Source organism: Puntigrus tetrazona, chromosome 19 (assembly GCF_018831695.1).
Source record: "Puntigrus tetrazona isolate hp1 chromosome 19, ASM1883169v1, whole genome shotgun sequence".
NCBI lineage: Eukaryota > Metazoa > Chordata > Actinopteri > Cypriniformes > Cyprinidae > Puntigrus > Puntigrus tetrazona.
In genome coordinates this window covers 6,639,601-6,660,179 of record NC_056717.1, presented here as the reverse complement: position 1 = coordinate 6,660,179, position 20,579 = coordinate 6,639,601, and the positions used below count along the sequence as shown (strand labels likewise).

The following is a 20,579-nucleotide window of genomic DNA, read 5'->3' as shown; positions in this document are numbered from 1 at the left end:
TCTATGAAGTTCAAGCTTGTTGCCAGAAACTATTCAAGGCTTGTGTAACTGACATACCAAAACTCTGGACAGCATCTCTTTTGTGCCATTTCTGTTGAAGTACAGTACTTGAACCTGTTTTTTGTTTTACCTGCTCTTCCTGGACCGGGAGAGCTCTCACTGCTTTTTAAGGATGTTGTAGGTTTGTTGCAAAACCAGTGGTCATAGAAATCGCTTCATATGTTCTTACAGATGAAATGAATGGATTTCAGTAGGCCAGAGGAAACATTTGAATTAAATGTACTGTATCTAAATGGTTGGGAGTGATCAGATATTAATGCATATGCAGTATGAAGAAGTGTGACACCACTGCCTGACATGTTTATAACTTTAATACATTGAGAATAAAACAGACTATTTTGATATTTGGCAATATATATGCTGTTTTTTTGCTCTCTTTTTTTGTTCATTTAAATATCCAGTTGGCATTAAGCTTTTTAAGTCCTAAATGTTCAATTTTCTCTTTTAAAGTCACTCGTTTTGAGGTTTGTAAACATGTTCTTTCTGTGTCATGTTGGTTGTTGAAGCTGAAATCCTATCTGGTGACTTCCTTCCAGGGATCATTTGTCCAAACCCCCAACATCAGCACTGATCCAGGCGCCAATGTGACACCTTTGACATCTCTGTCTCTCCAGATTTCCTTTCTCACTCCTCTCGTGTCCTGTTGACTTCCTGTCTCATGGCTCTCTGCGGTTGACTTTACTACGTTCTTTCCTGTTCTTGTACAACCAACAGCAACTTTTCAAAAAGCCCAAAGGATGCGTGTCACTGATTAGATTAATTGCGCGTTCATTTTGTGTTTCTTTTAGGCAGTTTTTCTGGGAATAGGGCAGCGGTGAATCACGCAAGAACATCTCATTCCAGCAAGATTGATTAATTGGTTGATCACATTGCCACATCAGATCAGGGAAAAGACTAAAAGCTGAAATTAAGTGGTTCAGAATGTATCCAGCATGCTTTTTGTGACTTGAAGAGCTCCCTTTAGCATTTTTTTTTTTTTTTTTTTTTTGCACTTTTACAGAAAACCAGTCCGAATAAGCAGCTGGTCTCTATCGCTTTCCAAACAACAAAAGCTCAGTCTGGCAAGTTGTCTTATAGGGAAACAAAGCTGTCTATACTAGAATCTCCCGATGCAGCAATGAGTTCATTTAATGGATGCCCAACTCCAATGTCTGTTAAATTGCACAAAAACTAAGATGTATCACGTTAGCAAATTGATTGCTATTAACTTTAAGAACATGTACAAGAAATCTTTCGGATCTGAAAGGTAGTTGTGAAAGCCTGTTCCCACCAAGGACGATAACTATAAGATAAAAATTGTTCTCAGTATTAAAGAATAGCGCAGCTATAACGATAAAGGCACAGACTTTTTATTCTAGATGATGAATAAAAACATTGACGACCAATCGGAATCAACCTTGCTATAGGCTAATGAGCTCGAGAATTTAAAGAAGCAGATGAGTGTGCAGTGCATCGAATAAACGGATATATATATTGTCTGCTGATTTGGATGCTAATATAGTTACTGGATGCTAGTTATCGTTCTTGGCGCAAACAGGCCTTGAATAGGCCAAAATTCAGTGTACTGTAGAAATGCATAAAAGCCAGACTAAATTATTTCTGCTCTGACGCACATCACTTCCTAATATCAATATACAATCGAAATAGTGGCGTAAATGCATTCATGCCATCTCAAAGCAGCATTAATATAAATGCCACTTCAGAAGCACTTCTGTGACACCTTTGGAGTGTAAATGAATTCTGAAGGTCATAGACGTCCTTTATTTTCTTTGTTCCAATCCGTCATGTGCACAGTTGGTGAGATCTAGTGAGCTGTTCTTTTCAGCGTAATGTTTGTCATCAGTACAGTCTGCGAAACTGGGGACAGGGGATGTTACATTTTGAATTTGAACCGTTTAGGTAGCATTTAAAAGTCTTACAAACGTGTGAAAATGCTCAAGTGTTTTTGTAAATCAAACAAACGTACTTTATTTGGTTTAACAAGCATTAATTAGTTTAAACAAAGTGACCATTTGTCTGAACGTACACTGAACACATTTCGTTGATGCCTACTTCACTGGTAACAAGCATTCAGCATATACTGCTAATATATTGAATAACTTTCAAACAATATAACATCAATGCAAATCAAATGTATGGTCCGTTACAATAGAGTGATGAAAACGCCTCCTCTCACAACAGAAAACCAAAATTATGCCTCTCCGTTTGTAAATAACCAAAATTCAAAACACAAGCAAATTATTCATATTGGGAGGAAAAATGTTAACATTGAAAATAATGTTGTTTTTTTACTTTCAACAAGCAAAGTCAAACTGAACCACTGAGGAGGTATTAGGAAATCCACTACATTATAGGATAACACTGCGATATGAGCTGTTCACTAACACCATTAACAGTCTATGTGACAAACTCTCTGTTGCTACCAGTTGCTACAATGCCATGCATCCTCCGAAGAAACTGCTGCCTTTTGCGTTCTGTCGTCTTTATCGCGTTTGTTCAACTAAAAGAAAGATAGACAAGAGAAAATGACACAAGTGCACAAATTCAGATAACGTAAGAACTGTTTTGACTTGTTTCCTCGAAACATTGACTTGAACTGGACAATTTTGACATTTTCTATTAACGAAAACCTGACAATGAGATTTCTGTTATTATTTGGTCTGTTGCAATATCCTTTTTGTGTTCCTCAGAAAAAAGGCAGCTAAACAGGATTCTGAAATAGCTGAATAAATTAGTAGTTCTCTATTATTGTAAAGACTCACTATATGAAGAGATGTCAATCTCCTCTGGAAGTTCGCTGATGTTCACCTCAAACCTGTCCTGAACATCGTTCAACGTGCGGGCGTCAGTCTCATCTGACACAAAAGTGATGGCCAGACCTTTCGTTCCAAACCTGCCGGCTCTAGCAACCTGAAGGAATGGGAAAAGTTAAAGCTATTTAGATGGATCTTTTCACACTCCATAAATTGGCTTTTTTTCACGGATCGTCATCACATGACCTAAACCAACCCTGTGCAGGTACGTGTCTGAATCTTCAGGCATGTCGTAGTTGAAGGCGATGTTGACTCTTTCGATGTCCATACCTCGGCCGAACAGGTTTGTGGCCACCAGGATCCGTCTCTGGAAATCCTTGAACTGCTGATATCGAGCTAATCTGGGATAATAATAAGAGTCCAATGTGATATGAGCACCTAAAAAAAATCCTACGATTGTAACTGTAACAGGAAAGTTTTTTACCTTTCGTCTTGAGGCATTGCTCTATGAATGGCGATGGCAGGGAAATTTTGCTCCACCAGCAACTGAGCCAGAGCAATACAACGCTGCACGGACTTGACGAAGATCACCACCTGCAATACTAAACAGCTGTAACACTGTACAGTAGCATTAAAACGAAACATCAAATCCCAGTTACCTCTTCAAACCAAGTGCAAAAATTCTCCCATTGAATTCACTTTTTTACATAGCTTATGTCAATCTTTTGGATGGCTTGGCAAAATCTTGTATGACATAATATATAGTGAATTAATTCAACGTTTTGTTCAAAAATGATGCATTAACTTGATCAAACGTGATTGGTGAAGTTTTTTACATTGCTGCAAAAGATTTAGATTTTTAAATAATATAAATATAATATTTTGAAATGTTAGATTTTTAAGCAATTTTAAGGTTTCCAAGCAAAATTAAAACAACAACAAAACAACTGTTTACATGCAGTGAATCTAAAATATGAAAGTTTCACTTTTTAAAAAGTTATATTCTAATTTTTTGAGACGCACGTTATTTAAGGTCAGGTCATCAAATCCGAATGTTGCATCTGAATGTGGTTTTTAACTCAATTGTATTTTGTCTTCGCACAATTTTTACTTCCGTCTATTCCATTCCAGTGAGTAGTAGTTTGCATTTAATTGGATAAACAAAATCTGTATTCAAATGGGTTGCGTTGTATTTTGTGTTAAAGCATGTGAGCGACCAGAGTGCACGTCGCTTTCAGATATGCAAATGTTTCGTAGAAAGCGGCAAAAATCTGTATCTCTTCCTTGAGCCACTCTCGGTTTTGCATCGACATAGTTTGGGGACTTTTTGTGTGTGTCCTGCTGGACTCTGGAGATACCTGATTGAACTCCAACACATCCAGGAGGTCAAAGAGCTTCCTGTTCTTCTCGTTGTCCTTCAGCTTGACGTAGTACTGCTGGAGGCCGTGAAGCGTCAGCTTGGTCTCGTCGTCCACAAAAATTTCCATCGGCTAGGACAACCAGTGGAAGCAGGGGGAAGGTGAGGAGGGGTGGGAGAGGAGCGTGCAGGTTCACGGGGTTAAGGTTGTGCGAAGACACATACAGGAAAGTTGAGAAGAAGAGGGTGGTGCAGATAATATTGTTACAAGGGTGTGAAAGAGGAAGTGGTGTTTATGACCGTGTGACGGCATGGGTGGAATAGGAAAGAAAGACACCAGAACAAAGAAAAACAAGGACAAAAGTGGTAAAGATTTTAGCGAAGGACAGTGGTGGGGGAGGGGACGACAATGAGAAGGAGAACATGGTGTTAGAAAGGAGAGAGTTATGAAACAGCAGGAGAAAGGGAGGGAAGAAAAGGGATGGGGTTAGATTCACCCTCCCCTCCCGTCCCAAGCCAATGAGGACACACACACACACACACACACACACACAGTCTCAACACGTTGATAAATGCTATCCTGCTGTCCTAGGCTACTTTTAGCTACCAATATCAAGCCTAAAATCTTATCTGTGCTATTTCTAAATAAACGTTCAAATGCCACAGTTCTACTATAGAGGAACAGAAAGTACAACTGCTTGCGTTACATCGATCAATGTGCGGTTTGACAGAAGCGTTAGGGTGAGTTTTTAAGTCAACATGAAATCAAAACCCTATTTGACCCCATTTGCTTTCCAAATACACACCCCTGTTCATAATATGACCCGATTCATTCGTGTGATATTAAAATGTAATAACTTGCTCTACCTTAACATCCCTTTGTCGGATGATTTCGACAAGGCCACAGCGACATTCGTAGTTATTTTACTTTTTTCCGAATTAGAGAAACGAGAGACATCTCTTCAAATAACTTTGTGCTTTTACTTTATCTGCATTCGACTGCAAGATCCGCCTCTATCCAGTCCTACATTTTCTCTTTTCATTTAACTCTTAAAAAAGACTCCTTTGAACAATAGCTACACAGACAGAGTCATAAAATACAAGGCCAATTGTAGTCAGATTAATGTGTGTATGTGCTAAATGAAAACGAAGTACAGTCGCTTCTAGATCTGGTCCAGCTTCAGTTGGACTAAAGCTTTTGAATGACATAAAAAGGCAAATACATTTTTTAGACAGACTTTTAGAGTACTGTTGCATGTAATCCAGGCTTTCTTAAATCTCGCTAAGAGTTAACTCCATAGTTTAGTTCATGTTATTGTGGTACGCTACAATGATAATAAAAGATTTGCTAAAAAAGACAAAAATTACAATGAGGTGATTTCAACATTCAGCCACCAAAAGAGTCAGAAGCGTGTGGCAGCAGATTGCAAAGTTCATTAAAAGTATGGTTCTTCCCTACCATCCACCATGCTGTCACGTCCCACCCCACATTATTACTCTGCTTTATCCTGAAATGCTCTATTTCTATGCAAGTAATACAAGTTATGAATGCTGATTTTCATGTTGACCTTAAACGCTCATAAACCACCTCGCACAATACTGCAACATTGTTAAACATTTAGCAGAAGGCCAAATTCATCCAGATTGTTTGATTAAATGTACAGAACGTCCTCGATCTGATCTGATCTGGTAGACTTGCATGTTTTAGGCTCTGGGGTACTAAAACAAGCTAAAAGGGTTTTGTGCATAATAGCAATAAGTGATGACTATGGAAAATGTCCCTCGACAGCAGCGCTAAACTCCACCTCCAACCGTGTCTGACACAGTATGCACATTTGCACTTACCTTCGAGACGTTTAGGCAAATCTATCTTTACTGTCTGTCAATAAATCCTCTATGTGATACTGAGCTGCTCTAAAGCTCATTTTCCTAGTGTTGACCTCAAATCAGTGGATTACGTTAGGAAGCACCTCAACGGTATTTATGTACTCTTTATGAAATCCGGGCGGGTTTCATGGTATACATTGGTGCAAGGAGATTCTCTCATGAATATTTAGTAAAGCCACGCCCCCCACAAATCATTCCGAGTATTTAAAAGGGGCTCAAAGACGTATTAAAGGATTTGTTTTTGAGTAACGACTTTGTTGCGAAAGGCCACCTAATGGTTCTTCAAGAGCGTCTCTATCTACACCCGCGCATTTCTCCTCTCTCATCTAAGTTTCTTCATCATCTCATCCCTCTCGCTCCGGTCTTCCGCAGCTTAATCCTCCCTTTCTCTCTCTTCTCTTGTCCCTCACACCCGCGCATTCTTTCTGCACCGCTTCGGGCCAGTTTTATCGCCTTGATTGTAACTCAGCGACAGTTTGTCTTTTTTCTCGGGGGCAGATGAGGAACCGTTCTAATCAGAGACTGTCAGCTGGATTGATGAAGAGCTGTTCCATCATTGGTTGATTCACCTGATTTATGCCACCAAAGACTAAATCTTTTGTTTAGTTTTATTCCTGCCGCTTGCTTTGTTAAAGAGTAATTAACTGCAGCCCTGGAGCGCCAGTTTGCGGTGAATCTAATGACGTTTTTAGCAGCTGGCTTTGCTTTGTTTGGCCTCCACTTTATCGGTTTTAGTTTTGTGGCCCTTGAGAGTCTCTGGCAGTTGACAGCAGAATCCGACAAGTGCTTCTTCTCTTAATTAAAGGTTATTTGAGGACAGATCTCTAGGCTGGAATTACAGGTGAGCAGGAACTAAAGCAATTTGTCTTGATAAATAGATACTGAGAGTGAAATAATATTCAAACGTGAAGGACTTTTTGGTCTCTAATCGCTTTGCATTTTATATGGCTCTGGATACACTAGATCCTTCCCTTAAAGACATCCTCTTATCCTGTTTAAAATACATCAGGTGGACTCTATGACTTCAGCAAAGGTTGTTAAAGGACCTATTTAAATTTACAGCGCACTGAGCCTGATGGATGGTGCATTATCTGCTGGCCAAACAGACGTGTGACCGTGTTTGCCAAATGCCGACGCAGCGCTGCCAGCTGAGGCGGGGATTAAGGACTTAACATCTTTTTCGCTGTGCCTCTATTAGTTAACAGTCTGTGATTATCAAACGGGCAGCAGAGAGGGGCATTTATGTCTCAGGGAGGCCGTAAACGGATCCCACTCCTGAGCCTGCTCTTTCAGGTGTGTATGAGGTGGTCTTGTGAAGGGAAGGAGCTGTTGACATGGTAGAAGTAGGAGAGGCGTAATTACATCTTGCATGAACTTTCTGCAGACGGGACGAATCTCTTTGCTCAGGGTGGCACTGAACATCATGACCTGCTTCTCGTGAGGGGTCATGCGAAAGATCTCCTGGACATCACGCCGCATGTCTGCAAGGGACAGTAAAACAACGATGCACTTATATTACTGAAATATAATCATTTTCAAAGCCGTGCTTGGAACAGCTTGCTAATGCACGGTTTGTTGAGTACGGTGCATAGTGTCTGAGAGCCGTGTAGAAACACTACAGCAAGAAAAATAGCTCCGCCTGCTTTCTCTGCGTAAACATCTCATAAAATAAACCCACGTAGAAAAGTGAGGGTGTGTTTAAACGAGACGTTTTAGGGGTGTGTGTGTGTGGACAACTATGCACCAACAGCTTGTAACACTCGAAAGAGAAAGAAAGACTTTAAATCGCATCATGTGACCCCTTTAACTAGAAACGCGTGTATGTTCTGCACAGAATTCAGTATCATTTCTTTGTGAACACATCCAAAGTCTCGGTTTGTTTAAATGCTTTGCTCACCAAGCTGCTCCAGCATCTTGTCGCATTCGTCCAGGATGAAGTGCTTGATGTGGCGTAGGTTAAGACTCTTGTTGCGAGACAGAGCTAGAATACGTCCAGGAGTCCCCACCACCACGTGAGGGCTCTCTCTCTTCAGAACCTCCTCATCCTTCTTTATAGATAAACCACCAAAGAACACTGCCACCTGGGGGAGAGAGACAGCCAAAGCAAACGAAGGCGAGAAAAGTTAGTGCACAAGGTTTTTGCATTAAAAAAAGTTAGGTTTGCAGATCACGCCTTCCTTTTAAATTCAACTCTTGGATTTCTTATGACATAGCAAAGAAGTGTATCAAAGTGTAACTACAAGTGTGGGTTTTATTCATATGTTTCATTTATCAGTACAGATTGAAGTATTTCAAGAAACATTTTTTATATAAATAATCTATTATATCAGTGTGTTTTTAATAATAATGTATTTCATTTATATATTTTCATTACATATGATGAGAGACCATAATGGAAAAACACTTAATCTGCATCACACAATGCCAGATATCAATATATTGTCTACAGAATAGATTATTTTTGGTGCTATAGGCAAAAATTAAACTAAATAATACAAAATAAAGTCTCAAGACTGCATTTGCATGATCAAAAATACCAAAGATAACAGTTTTCTATCAGAACGTATTTTCTAATAGTATCTATTCCTGACGCAAAGCTACATTTTTAACATCATTACTTCAGTCTCACACGATCCTTCAGTCTAAATTGCTGCTCAAAAAACCTATTATCAATATTAAAACCTGCTTCATATTTTTTTAAGGACACTTTAATGAAAGAACAACATTTATTTAAACCGATCTGTTAAAATACAATGAATGTCTTTTACTTTCAGTTGTGATCGATTAAATGCAACCCTGCCGAATGAAAGTATTAATGACTTCAACATTTTATTTTACAATTTTGTTCCAAAACGGAGAATAGCTAATGCAATTCCTCTGTTACGTGTCTGAATTACATTGTACATTCACAATTCAGTAAATTACTCTTCCAATTGAAATTCTAACACAAGAATGAAAAAACAGCCAATTTTTTTAAACATCTGTCACACTCTCTTGTTCAGTACAGATCAGAGGAGATTTTAAAACTAAGTGGTCCTCATACAGCTCGCTTAACTGTCTCCTTACCTTGACGCTGGGCATGTATTTGGAGAAGCGCTCGTACTCTTTGCTGATCTGGAAGGCCAGCTCTCGGGTGTGACACATCACCAACACTGAAACCTGGTCGGAAACGATCACTGGTCAACCCCAAAAATTGTGGGACGGCACATAAAGCGACATTCAGAGACACTTTTAGTTCTTCGCTTTCAAAGCCTTTAAAAAGATGGCCATTACCTGCCCGGTCACTGGCTCCAGCTGCTGAAGGGTGGCCAGCACAAAGACGGCGGTCTTCCCCATTCCAGATTTGGCCTGACATAATACATCCATCCCCAGGATCGCCTGAGGAATGCATTCATGCTGAACTGGAAGAGAAAAAATAAAAATTGATTTAAATTTGTCCAACTGATATTCTGAAAGGCCTTACATGAGCGCTCGTTGAATCGCTCACCTTCAGATGGATGTTCAAAGCCGCAGTCCACTATAGCTCTCAGCAGTTCTGGTTTGAGGAGGAAATCCCTGAATCCCGAGGAGTGGATGGACACGTACGACCCTTTGACCCCTTCTTTTCTGATGGATATCCCGCCATCGTTGTGTCCAAGGGCTGTGTCCCCGACACCACCCGCATCAACCTCATCCTCCTCATAGTCCAACAGCTCGTTCTCAACGTCGTTCTCCGTCATCCTGGGCAGAGGTTGAGAAAAAAAGACAACAAATAAGTACAGAAGTAATCAAACGGGAAGAATCATACTTACTGACAGTCCTTCTTCCTGTTAATCAATATTTAATCTAGTCAACAATATCTCATATCTACTATTATGTGCATATATATAATACGTGTGTATGCAAAAAAAAACTATAACTTCATTTTTTTAAATAATGATTATTATGTTAGCATTTTTTATTTTTTTAGTTGGCAGTTTATTTAAAGTTATTTTTTAACCTAGTCAAAACAACCCAAACGCGGTTTGATGAAGATTAAATGGAATGCAAAATAAAAAAAAACACGATTTTTGAAACGGTTAAGAACCGAGTCATCCGTTTTGCGGTTTTTTAATCATCCGAAAGCATAATAAATAAGCTAAGGAGAATATATATACACTTGATTACATTTTACTAACACGCACCACACATACGCATAATGCCATCAAATATAACAAAAAAACTGTAATGTTGGTTATATTTGATTAACATTATAGTACTATAATTTCAAAATGCGTTTAATTTGATTCCACTGTTATTCTTAAGTGACAGTACATCATAAATTGCATTAGAATTAATATTGCGTAAGACTTGATAAAAGACCACATTAAGTCATGTTATAATGAACAAAAATAAAATCCCATTCCGTAGCTTTACAACTGCTAAAAATGAGTATTCATTATAAGCTGTTTTTTTTTATCTTAATTAATACGCGAGTGATATGGGGGCAGGTCAAACCAGCAAACTGTACTAAATATATTAGCTGTAGCTTATCCATTTAACATTAGCCCAAGAGATACGGCGGGCCATACACTGACTATAAAACAACATTCCCGTGGGTTTTCTGGCGGACTATAAAGTCTGCTATCACTTCCCGTGTTTATTTAGATTTTTTTAATAGCACTAAATAATCGCGGTTACCTCGAAATACTGTATGAAGCAGTTGAATTTCACTGCACCTGCTAGATAGGCTGGCGATGGCGTCATCAATCCGCGACGAATCTACTGTTTCGATGAAGGACCCAACATGTGCAACTGCGAGAACTGCCCTGAGAAGAGACGTCTCAGAATATCGACAAGAACTCTTGTTATTGTTATTGTAACTAGCGACGATATTGCACGTTTGAGGGCGTAGTGTGATCTTGTTTGAAGGCAGCGGCCTCGTTAGGGTGCAAATCTCCGTATTCTTTTCCAGAAATGTCCTGTTTTAGAGGCGATCTCAACTTTTGCCCGGAATGTGGGAATGTTCTTCCAGTGCCTGGCATGAAAAGTACCATTACCTGCCCGCGGTGCTCTTTCAAAGTCCCCGTTCAAGGTGAGAGGTGTCATGTCTTGAATGTGTCGTGTGTGACAACACACCCGGCAGTAGAGGTCTGTGATAATAGAGGTCTGTGTTTATATTGTAACATCTCTCGCTCTCAGATTTCACAGGTCAAGTTATTAAGTCTTCGGTGGTTTTTAATTCTCTGGATCAGAGCTCCAGCGTTGTTGAGAGCGAAGAGGATGCTGAATTGAAGGGGCCGGTGGTGAGTTATGTCAAAATACAGTGATTGGTTGAATGTTATTGGTTTATCACCTAATAGACATTTCTCCTGATTCCCATCTTTCTCAAACTTTGCATCAGATTGACAGGAAATGTTCCCGCTGTAACAAAGAAGGAATGGTTTATCACACAAGGCAGATGAGATCTGCAGATGAAGGACAGACGGTCTTCTTCACATGCATACACTGCAGGTGATGTACATTGTATTGCCCTTAAACAGTTTCTGCTTCATCCAGTAGGTTGTTCTGAACATGTAGTGATCATGACTCTCATTTGATCTAAACGTGCTTTGATTCCTCTGTTACAGGTTCCAAGAAAAGGAAGATTCGTGAGAAAATTGCTGCTGCTGTGGGCATTTGCTTGTGTTGGTTATCAGGATTTAAACAGAAATATGAAATGTATATAAATAAAAATGCTTTGTACATGTTTTCAAAATAAAACTAAACAAAAGATTGCGTGTGGACGTCCTTTTCTGCAGGGCTAATTTAGACCATTTTTGATATAGTCGGTATAGTTTACGTTAATTTTGCACAATAAAACGAATATGAATTTTTGTAAATAAAAAGTAGAGGCTCCGCCCCACGCAGGACGCGTTAGCCAATGAGACCGCAGGTTTCAGCGGTCACGTGATCATTCAACATGGCTTCTCACTGTCGGCACTGAACGCATACGTGAAGGCTTGTGAAGAAATACAATGATTAGTTTCATTTAAAGTACTCGTTTGCGCTCCCTGGCGCATGTGAGGCAAGGTAAGCGCGCCGACTGTATGTTAAATGTGTTTTAAAGCTAAAAACACTGCCACTAAACACCTTTCTTTGTACGTTTTGCTACAATCCTTATCTGCACGCAACATTATTCACAGTGATACATTTTTTATCCTCTCCACTGTATTCGTTGCTGTTCACTTGTAATTTCATTGTATTTTGTTCATATGACATATAGTCGCCGAATAACGCCTCGGTGACAAATTCATTATTTGCAAAAAAAAGTTTTTATTATTCACCATGGCCTTTCTCTAGTCCTAATGCAAGTCGTGCTTTACCTCTTCATTCTCCTGTGTAAACAGATGAAGCTTCGAGTCCAGCTGCAGTGCAAGAACTTGCATGAGTATCTAAAAGAACTGAGTCCAGAGATCCTCGACAGGCTCTACAATCACCCAGCAACATGCCTGGCAGTCTACAGGTCCATCAGGCTTTAGTCTTTAAATAGTTACTTGTATATGTACATGCATGAATGTCATCTGATTAGATAATAAAGTATTTATTAAAGAGGAGAGAGAGAATCTCTAAACCAACAAGAAATGTACATAACGTGTATGTATAGTTCTAACATGTATTTTTTAAGGTGCCACTTGGTTTGTTTTGTTTTTATTTAATCTAACAACATTCATAAGTTGTATATGGGCCTGGATTGTATCTATTGTGCCTCAGTGGTTAATGCTGACTGGCTCACTCTCTTTACTTTTCAAACAGGGAACTTCCTTCGCTGGCAAAGAATTATGTGATGCGGATGCTGTTTCTGGACCACCCACTTCCTCAAGCTGCAGTCGCGCTGTGGGTTAAAAAAGACAGTCAGAAGTAAGTACAATACATAGTTCCTTTAATATAATACATACTGTGGTCAAATTTTATATTAAGGTGTCCTTGTTAAACGTACTATTATAATAATAATTAATTATGCATAATTACATGCAAGTAACCTTAAACGAAACCCTAACCATATAGTACTTTAATGTATTTTAATCATTCATTTTAATCATTCAACTAGTGCTGTTGAATGATTAATCTTGATTAATCGCTTTCAAAATAAAAGTTTGTTTACATAATATATGTATGTGCACTGTGTATATTTATTATTATTACATAAATACAAACGCATGATTGTCTATATTTAAGATAAATTTGTTGTTTATATATCTAATATATATTTTGTATATATATATATATATATATATATATATATATATATATATATATATAATGTATGTGTGTGTGTGTGTATATATTTTGTGTGGGTATTTAGTGATGCATAATACACAGTACACATACACATATTATGTAAACAAAAACCTTAATTTTGGATGCAAATGATCACAATTAATTGTTTGACAGCACTAGAAATTACACTGAAACACTGAAAGTTACCTAATTTATTTCTATAGCCTTGTGTGACACTGAAATAATGGCTGGTAAAATTCAGCATTGCCATCAAAGTAATAAATTATAAAATATATTAAAACATAAAACTGTTTCTTTAAATTGTAACAATAAATTGCAATATTACTGTAAATGGAGCCTTGGTGAGACGTCTTTCTAAAACATTTTACCCAGCCCTAATGTTTGAGTTGCAGTGTCATGTATCGCTTTCTTTGCTCTGCTTTTCTTTTCCTAGAGACCACGATCAGTGTGTGTCAGTGTTAACCGGGCTGCGGCTCTGGCACAGTCAGCACCTTCAAGGTGGACTTCAAGGCTTTGTGCTCAACCCGGTGTTCAAAGACAACCTCAGAATAGCACTTCTAGGCGGGTGAGGAACACTGTTTAGATTAAGAACCACATTTAATGTTGTGGGAGCAGATGTACTAGACTAATGTTCACTTTGTCAGTGGTAAACCGTGGGCAGATGAAGGCAGTAACCTGGGTCCCGATCGTCACGCGAGGGATGTGGAGAGTCTGGACCGCTATGCCATGGAGCGCTGGGAGGTCATACTTCACTTCATGGTAGGCTCTCCCAGCGCCGCCGTCAGCCAGGATCTGGCACAGCTCCTCTCACAGGCCGGGCTCATGAAGAGGTAGAGCTCACCATCACTCCACCGATGCACCAACTAAAGTAGGTCAGACGTGAAGGGTGCACAAAAAAATGATCTTGATCTGTTTTTTGTTTTTTTCCCTCTCTCAGCGAGGCTGGCGAGGCTCCTTGTATCACGTCAGCAGGGTTTCAGTTCCTGCTGCTGGACACAGCGTCTCAGCTGTGGTACTTCACACTGCAGTATCTCAAAACAGCGCAGGTCAGTGCATGAATATACATTAAAGACCCGGGGACGCATGTATAAAGCCGCTCAGAACTTAGACTTAAGAACAAGAGTGATTTTTGAACAAACAAGGTCTGAATTTCTACATCGTTTAAGAGAGCTGGAGAGGTCTCCTACCTAAAGAAGAGTAACAAGATGGTACTCAAAACGGCGGCCAAAAGTAATGTTTTTGTCACTCAACATTTGACAAAATTTGAAGGGGAAAAAAACACTGAGAAGTGTTGCCAAATGCAGATTCGGTCGATAAATGTTGCTAGATGTTGCTCAGAATTATTGTTTGTCCAAGAAACTGATTTTGTTGTTTGGCAAAAGGGTTGAGGAAGTCACTAAATCTATCGGTTATTAATATTTTGTAGGTCCTCTTTTGTTTTTGCGTGTTCATTTCTTTGTGTGACGGCATGGCCAGATATTATGACCACACAATATGGCATGTTTCATTGTGTTCACATAAATAAAATGAGTGACTCTATAGGCAACATGCTTACAAAGCCTTTCACAATTTTTTTTTAAGTAAAAGTGAAGATGTCAGATTTTTTTAGACAGAACATTACTTTTGTCCACAAATATATGAAGAGAAGTGACCATCAAACCATGCTTCAGTAACAAGTCACTTTTATGAGACCTCTGGGCTTTCCTTGTTGTTGGAGCCATTAATGAAACTCATGTTCACGTTGCTCAACTGTAAACGAGGAGACATACCAATGTAAAACCATTTCAAGGCATCAGTAATAATTTGTCACCATTTTGCATTTAGCATTTTAAAAATACATTGAAATATTAAAATATTTCAGTGCCTTAATTAAATTATTTTATTATAGTTAGTTACATTTTAAATGAGTGGTGTTGTGCTGCTGTGACTTTATATGAGCGGACACACATTTGGCCAATTAAGAGGTTTTTGACCATTTTGGAGTGTGCTAAAAATAGCTTTTAACTTCTTCATAGTCGTCTCCTACTCTTAGATAACTCCTACTTGTAACTAAGATATTTGGAGACTTCTCTTAAGAGCATTTGTGAGAAGTTTTATACATACGGGCCCTGGGCCTGTATTCACAAAACATCTTAAACAGCAGCATTCACAGCTAGCTCCTAAATCTGTGAGACGTTCGTAGTGAAGAGGACTCCTAAGTCACTAAGACCAACTCACAACTATCCTAAAATGGCTGTTGCCGACAATCTGCCTCAGAATATAAACATTTTAGCAACATTTGACAACAATGAGCTTTTAAAAATATATCACCTACAGGGTTTGGAGGTTATCCCAGCTCCTAATTTTTCTTCCATTATATCCTTTTTTATTAACTAGTTGTGCAGCTATTTTTTTTTTTTCAAGAATCATACTGACTTATGGTTACCTGAATTATATTGTTTAATTAGTGACATTTATCCTGCATTTTAATATCTAAAAGGGCTTTAAGATGTCTTTAATACCTACAGGCATGCAAACTTTGAAGAAAAAACTTGAATTGGGCTTTTTTCCCCATTTGTGAATGGTCACATGCAGAACATAAAGAAACAAAGACAGCTAAATCCAACATATTCCACTAATAAACCTGCTAATCTCTTTGTGAAATTAACATTGTGATGCTCCCAGCTTTCCAATGCCATTTTTATCTCCGGTTAAATTGACTCTGAATCTCAGGTAAAAATTTCATTTTGACTCCCCTGTACAAAACAGTGGATTACTGTTAGTAAATATTCACCCATGACATTTAATGCTTTGTCTTTCATCACTAAAAAGTGTGCAGTTTTCATCTCTTCTTTGTCATCAGGCACTGGTCATTATGGGTGCGATTTTTGCTTTTTGTGTCCTTCCATTTGCGTATTGTCAGTAGATAACCCGGCCCTAAATTTACCCCAAATGATGACGTATGTCTCATATGAAGGTTTTCATGCACAGCAGATTCATATGTGTCCGGAGGAAATTGTGCAAAAAGTGCAATAAGAGCGAGAAGCTTCCGAGTGCTGCTGAAGAAAGATAAACAACTTAGCATGACACAGCAGTGTGTTTGCCTTTATGTACTTTGAAACATGGCTTTCTTCTTAACAAAAGTTCAAAATTCAAAAAGCATCCCAAAACGATGTCTCTATCTAATGAAAACATATGGCCTTTAATAACTAGACATCAGGATGAGAGCGTTTTCTGCACAGCATTGCATATGAGCACGAGGTCTTTTTGAATCTGCCTGCGAAAGTTTGCCTGCCAGTCGCTCCTGTTTGGTGAATTATTCAAGACCTGCACCCCTTCTTTCAGTCTGATCGTTTTTATTCCCTCAAGGTGTTTACATGATGACTTTTTATTCCAGTTGAGTTGTCATTCTGATTGTATTAGTAGGCTGCATGTAAATGTGCTTAGTGTGTTGGAAAATCTGGCTTCACCTCCTTTATTAACAATCTGATCTTCTGTTTCGTAGTCGAGAGGAATGGACCTGGTGGAGATTCTTTCCTTTTTGTTCCAGCTGAGTTTTTCCACTCTTGGTAGGGTGAGTGCTTCTTGTACAATGTCAAGAATAACGTGAGTCATAGATAAAAGCCGTCACTTATTGTAATTACGTTAAAGCAGCCGTTCTGCCGTAGTCTCGTGTAGTAGATTCGCTTGTTTTGCTTTGTAATGAGATTTGTTGTTTTTCTCGCAGGATTATTCTGTGGAGGGCATGAGTGAGTCTCTGCTAACATTTTTGCAGCATTTACGAGAGTTCGGTCTGGTTTTCCAAAGAAAGGTCAGTCATCAAGTAAAAGTGCCGACTAGCTCTTTGTGGTGTGGGGACACGACTACACATATAATATATAGATAATAATAATAACAATAATAACAATGTATTTTATGCTTGCACACACTCACACAAAAACGTCAGAAATATATATTGATTTTTTTTTCCTCTTGCATCTCTCATGCTCACCAAGACTGCATTTATTTGATTAAAAAATACAGTAAACTAGTAATATTTTTTAAAAATATTATTGCAATTTCAGATATCTGTTTTATAATGAATATGTTTTTAAATTTAATTAAATGCATTGTAAATATTTTAAATGCATTGCATTGTAATACGCCTAGTAAAAAGCAGTTGCACCGGTTTGCATCATCTTTTCACAGAGGAAGTCAAGGAGGTACTACCCCACCAGGTTGGCCATAACTCTAGCTGCAGGGGTCACGGTAAACCCTGCCTCTGGATCCGCCTCTTCTGCACTCGGAGCCACGCCGGGAACAGGAGACACGGGCTTTATCGTCGTAGAGACAAATTACCGTGTATACGCCTACACAAGTATGTCACGCACAACACACAGTCTGACTTGCAGTGCACTGCCCGAGATCAGTGAAGGAAAACGAGCCCGCTCTATCTCTCTCTGACAGACTCTGAACTCCAGATCGCACTAGTAGCTCTGTTTAGCGAGATGCTGTATCGCTTTCCTAACCTGGTGGTTGCTCAGGTAACCAGAGAGTCGGTGCAGCAGGCCATCACTAACGGCATAACTGCACAACAGGTGAGAGACAGTCGCTGTAACCCACAACCTGTTGCTCTGCAGATCTTTTCTTTTTTTCTGGGCCATTTTGACATGTTTTGTGATTTCAGATCATTCACTTCTTACGGACCCGAGCCCACCCAGTAATGCTCAAACAGGTAATTGCTAACAGGTTTTATTTTTACCATTGTGCTAATAAGAAGGGTTTAATTAATTGACTGATTATAGCTAAGAAATTATGATATTTAAAGTAATTCATAATTATTTCTAGTAATTGCTCCTTTATAATAATGAATAATTACTCAGACGGTTCGAATTATTTATACGCGGTGCTTATAAGGTTTTCTTTAAAAGGGTTTTTGTGTTAAAAATCTAGTTAATTCATTTACAATCTCATTATTGCTATTCATTAAAAATCTATTAATCCCTTAAAGCACTTTAATAATGACATTTTTTTTTGGCCTGCCTGGAATAATACACTCCGGTTCACTCTAAAAAAAAAAAAAAAAAAAGGCCAATGGGAATTTTTAGTTTTCTAATTTCGCAGAAAATATGCTCTGAAGCCAGCAAATGTAAAGCCAGTCTATAAAAACAGTCTATAAACAAACTGCACCATAGTCACATGACTTTAATGTCATCACCACACTATTAAAGGGATAGTTCACCCGAAAATTCAAATTCTGTCATTATTTACTCACCCTTATTTTGTATGATTTTATTTCAGCTGTTGAACACAAAACTAGATATTTTGAAGACTGTTGGTATGCAAACAGTTGACGGTACCCATTGACTTGCATAGCATTTCTTTACCATACTGTGGAAATCAGTGGGTACCGTCAACTGTTTGGTTACCATCATTCTTTAAAATATCTTTTTGTGCACAGTTTTTTTTTTTTTTTTTGATGAACTCTTTATTTAAGCTTCAACAACTCTTTATGTTTTTATTTTTTAAACATTTTCCCTGAAAGTTTAAGTCACACAATGAGGCCGTAGAGGTGACTATTCCTGTTCAGCAATCTTTGCGGTCCCATTTTGCCACTAGTTAGCAAGTGTTTTTTTCAAGATAAGCAAAAGCTTAAAAAAAACCACACGCATAGGGTATTCATTTTTTTAAAGCCAAGTGTTAAAATATCTTGTGCTCATGTTCACCCCAGAGCTTGTTTTTAAACAAAACCCCACTGACTTCAGGATGACGGGACGGGAAATGCTAACTTGCTGGGTTTTTGGCTTACAAAAGTGTCTATAGTTTCCCCTCGTAAGCTTAAATGTCCCTTTGGTGTCTCTGCTTGCTGTATGAACGTGTTTGTATGTGTCTCCAGACCCCCGTCCTTCCCCCAACCATCACAGATCAGATCAGGCTGTGGGAGCTCGAGAAAGATCGCTTGCAGTTCACTGAAGGTGAGCATGTCTTTGTTCATCTGAGTCCAGCTCCAAAGCAAATTTACACTATTTTTTGTTTTTCCTTCAAATATCACCATTACAATTTAATTATTTTTCTACATGAGTCATTTCGGTTATTTAAATAATACAGCGTCGCTATTGCATTTAAACGTAACCTCTGGGAAAGGCTGTCTCCATTTCAATATAAAAAAAAAAGAAATGACATCTTGATGATATTACGGCGTAGAGAACTTGTTTCTGTTCCACGGGTGACCTGCGGGGTTCGTTCTCTCGAATGTAAATGTCAGGCCGCGTGAGAAGCGCGTTCGAGAAATGTAACGCAAATAAGAAATTTGCATTGGAACACGGGTTTGGGGTAGGGGTCGTAAGCGGCATCTGAAAATATGCAAACCTCTCAGTCATGCGTTTTATCTGTTTTTTTTATTCTTTCAGGAGTCTTATACAATCAGTTTTTATCCCAGGCTGATTTTGAAGTGTTGCGGGACAGGGCTCAGGTAAAAAAAAAAAAAAGCATTTTTTCATGCGTGCTTGCCGCTGCTTTTGAATGCTGACAGTATATGGTGTGTCCTGCAGGGTTTAGGTGTGCTGGTTTGGCAGAACCCCGCTCACAGGGTCATGGTGGTGACGCCCCATGGACACAGCGAGGTTAAGAGGTTCTGGAAGAGACAAAAGAGCCATACATAAAGGAAAAACATCGCTTGAGAACGATCGCCTCTATAAGCTGTAACTTATAGAAGGACTGGAGCGCTATTTTTCACTGCAAGTTCGTCTGTTTGGGAAAAAAAACAAAACATAGTTTCTATACATAGTTCAAAGCCGCTAGCTGTTTATGAAACGGTTTGTGCATTATTATTATTCCCTTATTGATTTAATTTTGCTTTTGTAATGCCTGGCTTTGCTATGAGGGAAACTGACTAAAATAAATACTGTTTACACTGATTGCCATCTCTTTTGTTTGATGACATGGAAATGCGGTCCGTGAAACTGATAACATGGAAATTTAGGCCATGAAATTTACATTTCAGTCACAAGTAATTAGGGGGAAAATTACAGAATTCGGTTTCAGCTTTTATGATGATGGAGATGAATAAATTTCGGTCTTAATGGGCGAATCCCTCTATTTTTAAAAGACGAATGAAATTGTCTATTTATATTTTAAACAAAATAAATAATCATTATACTAATATTAATAATAATAATAGTAAAATAATAATAACGACACTAATAATGGACTAATAATGTGGCTTGAACTTAATAATCAAAGCAAGATGCTTTAAATATTAGATTTTTAATGTAATTTATTACAGTTTCCGAGGTAAAATGCTATTTTAAGTTGAAATATTTTCT

The 20,579-nt window shown here is 38.5% G+C and overlaps 3 protein-coding genes across 4 annotated transcripts; 2 read left to right on the top strand and 1 right to left on the bottom strand.

Annotated features, from left to right (window-relative positions):
- Positions 1-353: 353 nt before the first annotated feature.
- Positions 354-10,881, bottom strand: ddx39b (DEAD (Asp-Glu-Ala-Asp) box polypeptide 39B). 2 transcript variants are annotated; one of them, XM_043217559.1, is made up of 11 exons: positions 10,755-10,881; positions 9,545-9,777; positions 9,331-9,458; positions 9,124-9,216; positions 7,955-8,138; positions 7,420-7,538; positions 4,172-4,303; positions 3,298-3,407; positions 3,070-3,214; positions 2,823-2,970; positions 354-2,560 (listed from the first exon to the last, which is right to left on the bottom strand). In XM_043217559.1, the coding sequence occupies exons 2-11, from the start codon at positions 9,774-9,776 to the stop codon at positions 2,544-2,546; spliced, it is 1,308 nt and encodes a 435-aa protein (XP_043073494.1). In that variant the 5' UTR covers position 9,777; positions 10,755-10,881; the 3' UTR covers positions 354-2,543. The 2 variants fall into 2 exon arrangements, with proteins under 2 accessions (XP_043073494.1, XP_043073493.1); XM_043217558.1 differs by having other exon boundaries at positions 10,717-10,820.
- A 93-nt stretch (positions 10,882-10,974) lies between these two features.
- Positions 10,975-11,790, top strand: polr1h (RNA polymerase I subunit H). The gene is made up of 4 exons (XM_043217561.1): positions 10,975-11,110; positions 11,218-11,321; positions 11,420-11,529; positions 11,646-11,790. Exons 1-4 carry the CDS (start codon positions 10,993-10,995, stop codon positions 11,668-11,670), a joined length of 357 nt encoding a protein of 118 aa, XP_043073496.1. The 5' UTR covers positions 10,975-10,992; the 3' UTR covers positions 11,671-11,790.
- Positions 11,791-11,937: 147 nt separating this feature from the next.
- gtf2h4 (general transcription factor IIH, polypeptide 4) lies at positions 11,938-20,171 on the top strand. The gene is made up of 14 exons (XM_043217557.1): positions 11,938-12,087; positions 12,405-12,520; positions 12,811-12,915; positions 13,730-13,861; positions 13,941-14,126; positions 14,234-14,342; positions 16,781-16,849; positions 17,003-17,086; positions 17,464-17,632; positions 17,722-17,852; positions 17,942-17,989; positions 19,151-19,229; positions 19,665-19,726; positions 19,806-20,171. The coding sequence occupies exons 2-14, from the start codon at positions 12,405-12,407 to the stop codon at positions 19,914-19,916; spliced, it is 1,401 nt and encodes a 466-aa protein (XP_043073492.1). The 5' UTR covers positions 11,938-12,087; the 3' UTR covers positions 19,917-20,171.
- Positions 20,172-20,579: the final 408 nt, after the last annotated feature.

Coding starts and splice junctions, on each gene's coding strand:
- polr1h (XM_043217561.1), top strand. CDS start 10,993: ATGTCCTGTTTTAGAGGCGATCTCAACTTTTGCCCGGAATGTGGGAAT. Junction 11,111..11,217: donor TTTCAAAGTCCCCGTTCAAG/GTGAGAGGTGTC, acceptor TCTCGCTCTCAG/ATTTCACAGGTCAAGTTATT. Junction 11,530..11,645: donor TTCACATGCATACACTGCAG/GTGATGTACATT, acceptor CCTCTGTTACAG/GTTCCAAGAAAAGGAAGATT.
- ddx39b (XM_043217559.1), bottom strand. CDS start 9,776: ATGACGGAGAACGACGTTGAGAACGAGCTGTTGGACTATGAGGAGGAT. Junction 9,459..9,544: donor CTTTGAACATCCATCTGAAG/GTGAGCGATTCA, acceptor TTTCTCTTCCAG/TTCAGCATGAATGCATTCCT. Junction 3,215..3,297: donor GCAATGCCTCAAGACGAAAG/GTAAAAAACTTT, acceptor TTATTATCCCAG/ATTAGCTCGATATCAGCAGT.
- gtf2h4 (XM_043217557.1), top strand. CDS start 12,405: ATGAAGCTTCGAGTCCAGCTGCAGTGCAAGAACTTGCATGAGTATCTA. Junction 12,916..13,729: donor GTTAAAAAAGACAGTCAGAA/GTAAGTACAATA, acceptor TTCTTTTCCTAG/AGACCACGATCAGTGTGTGT. Junction 17,853..17,941: donor ACGGCATAACTGCACAACAG/GTGAGAGACAGT, acceptor TTGTGATTTCAG/ATCATTCACTTCTTACGGAC.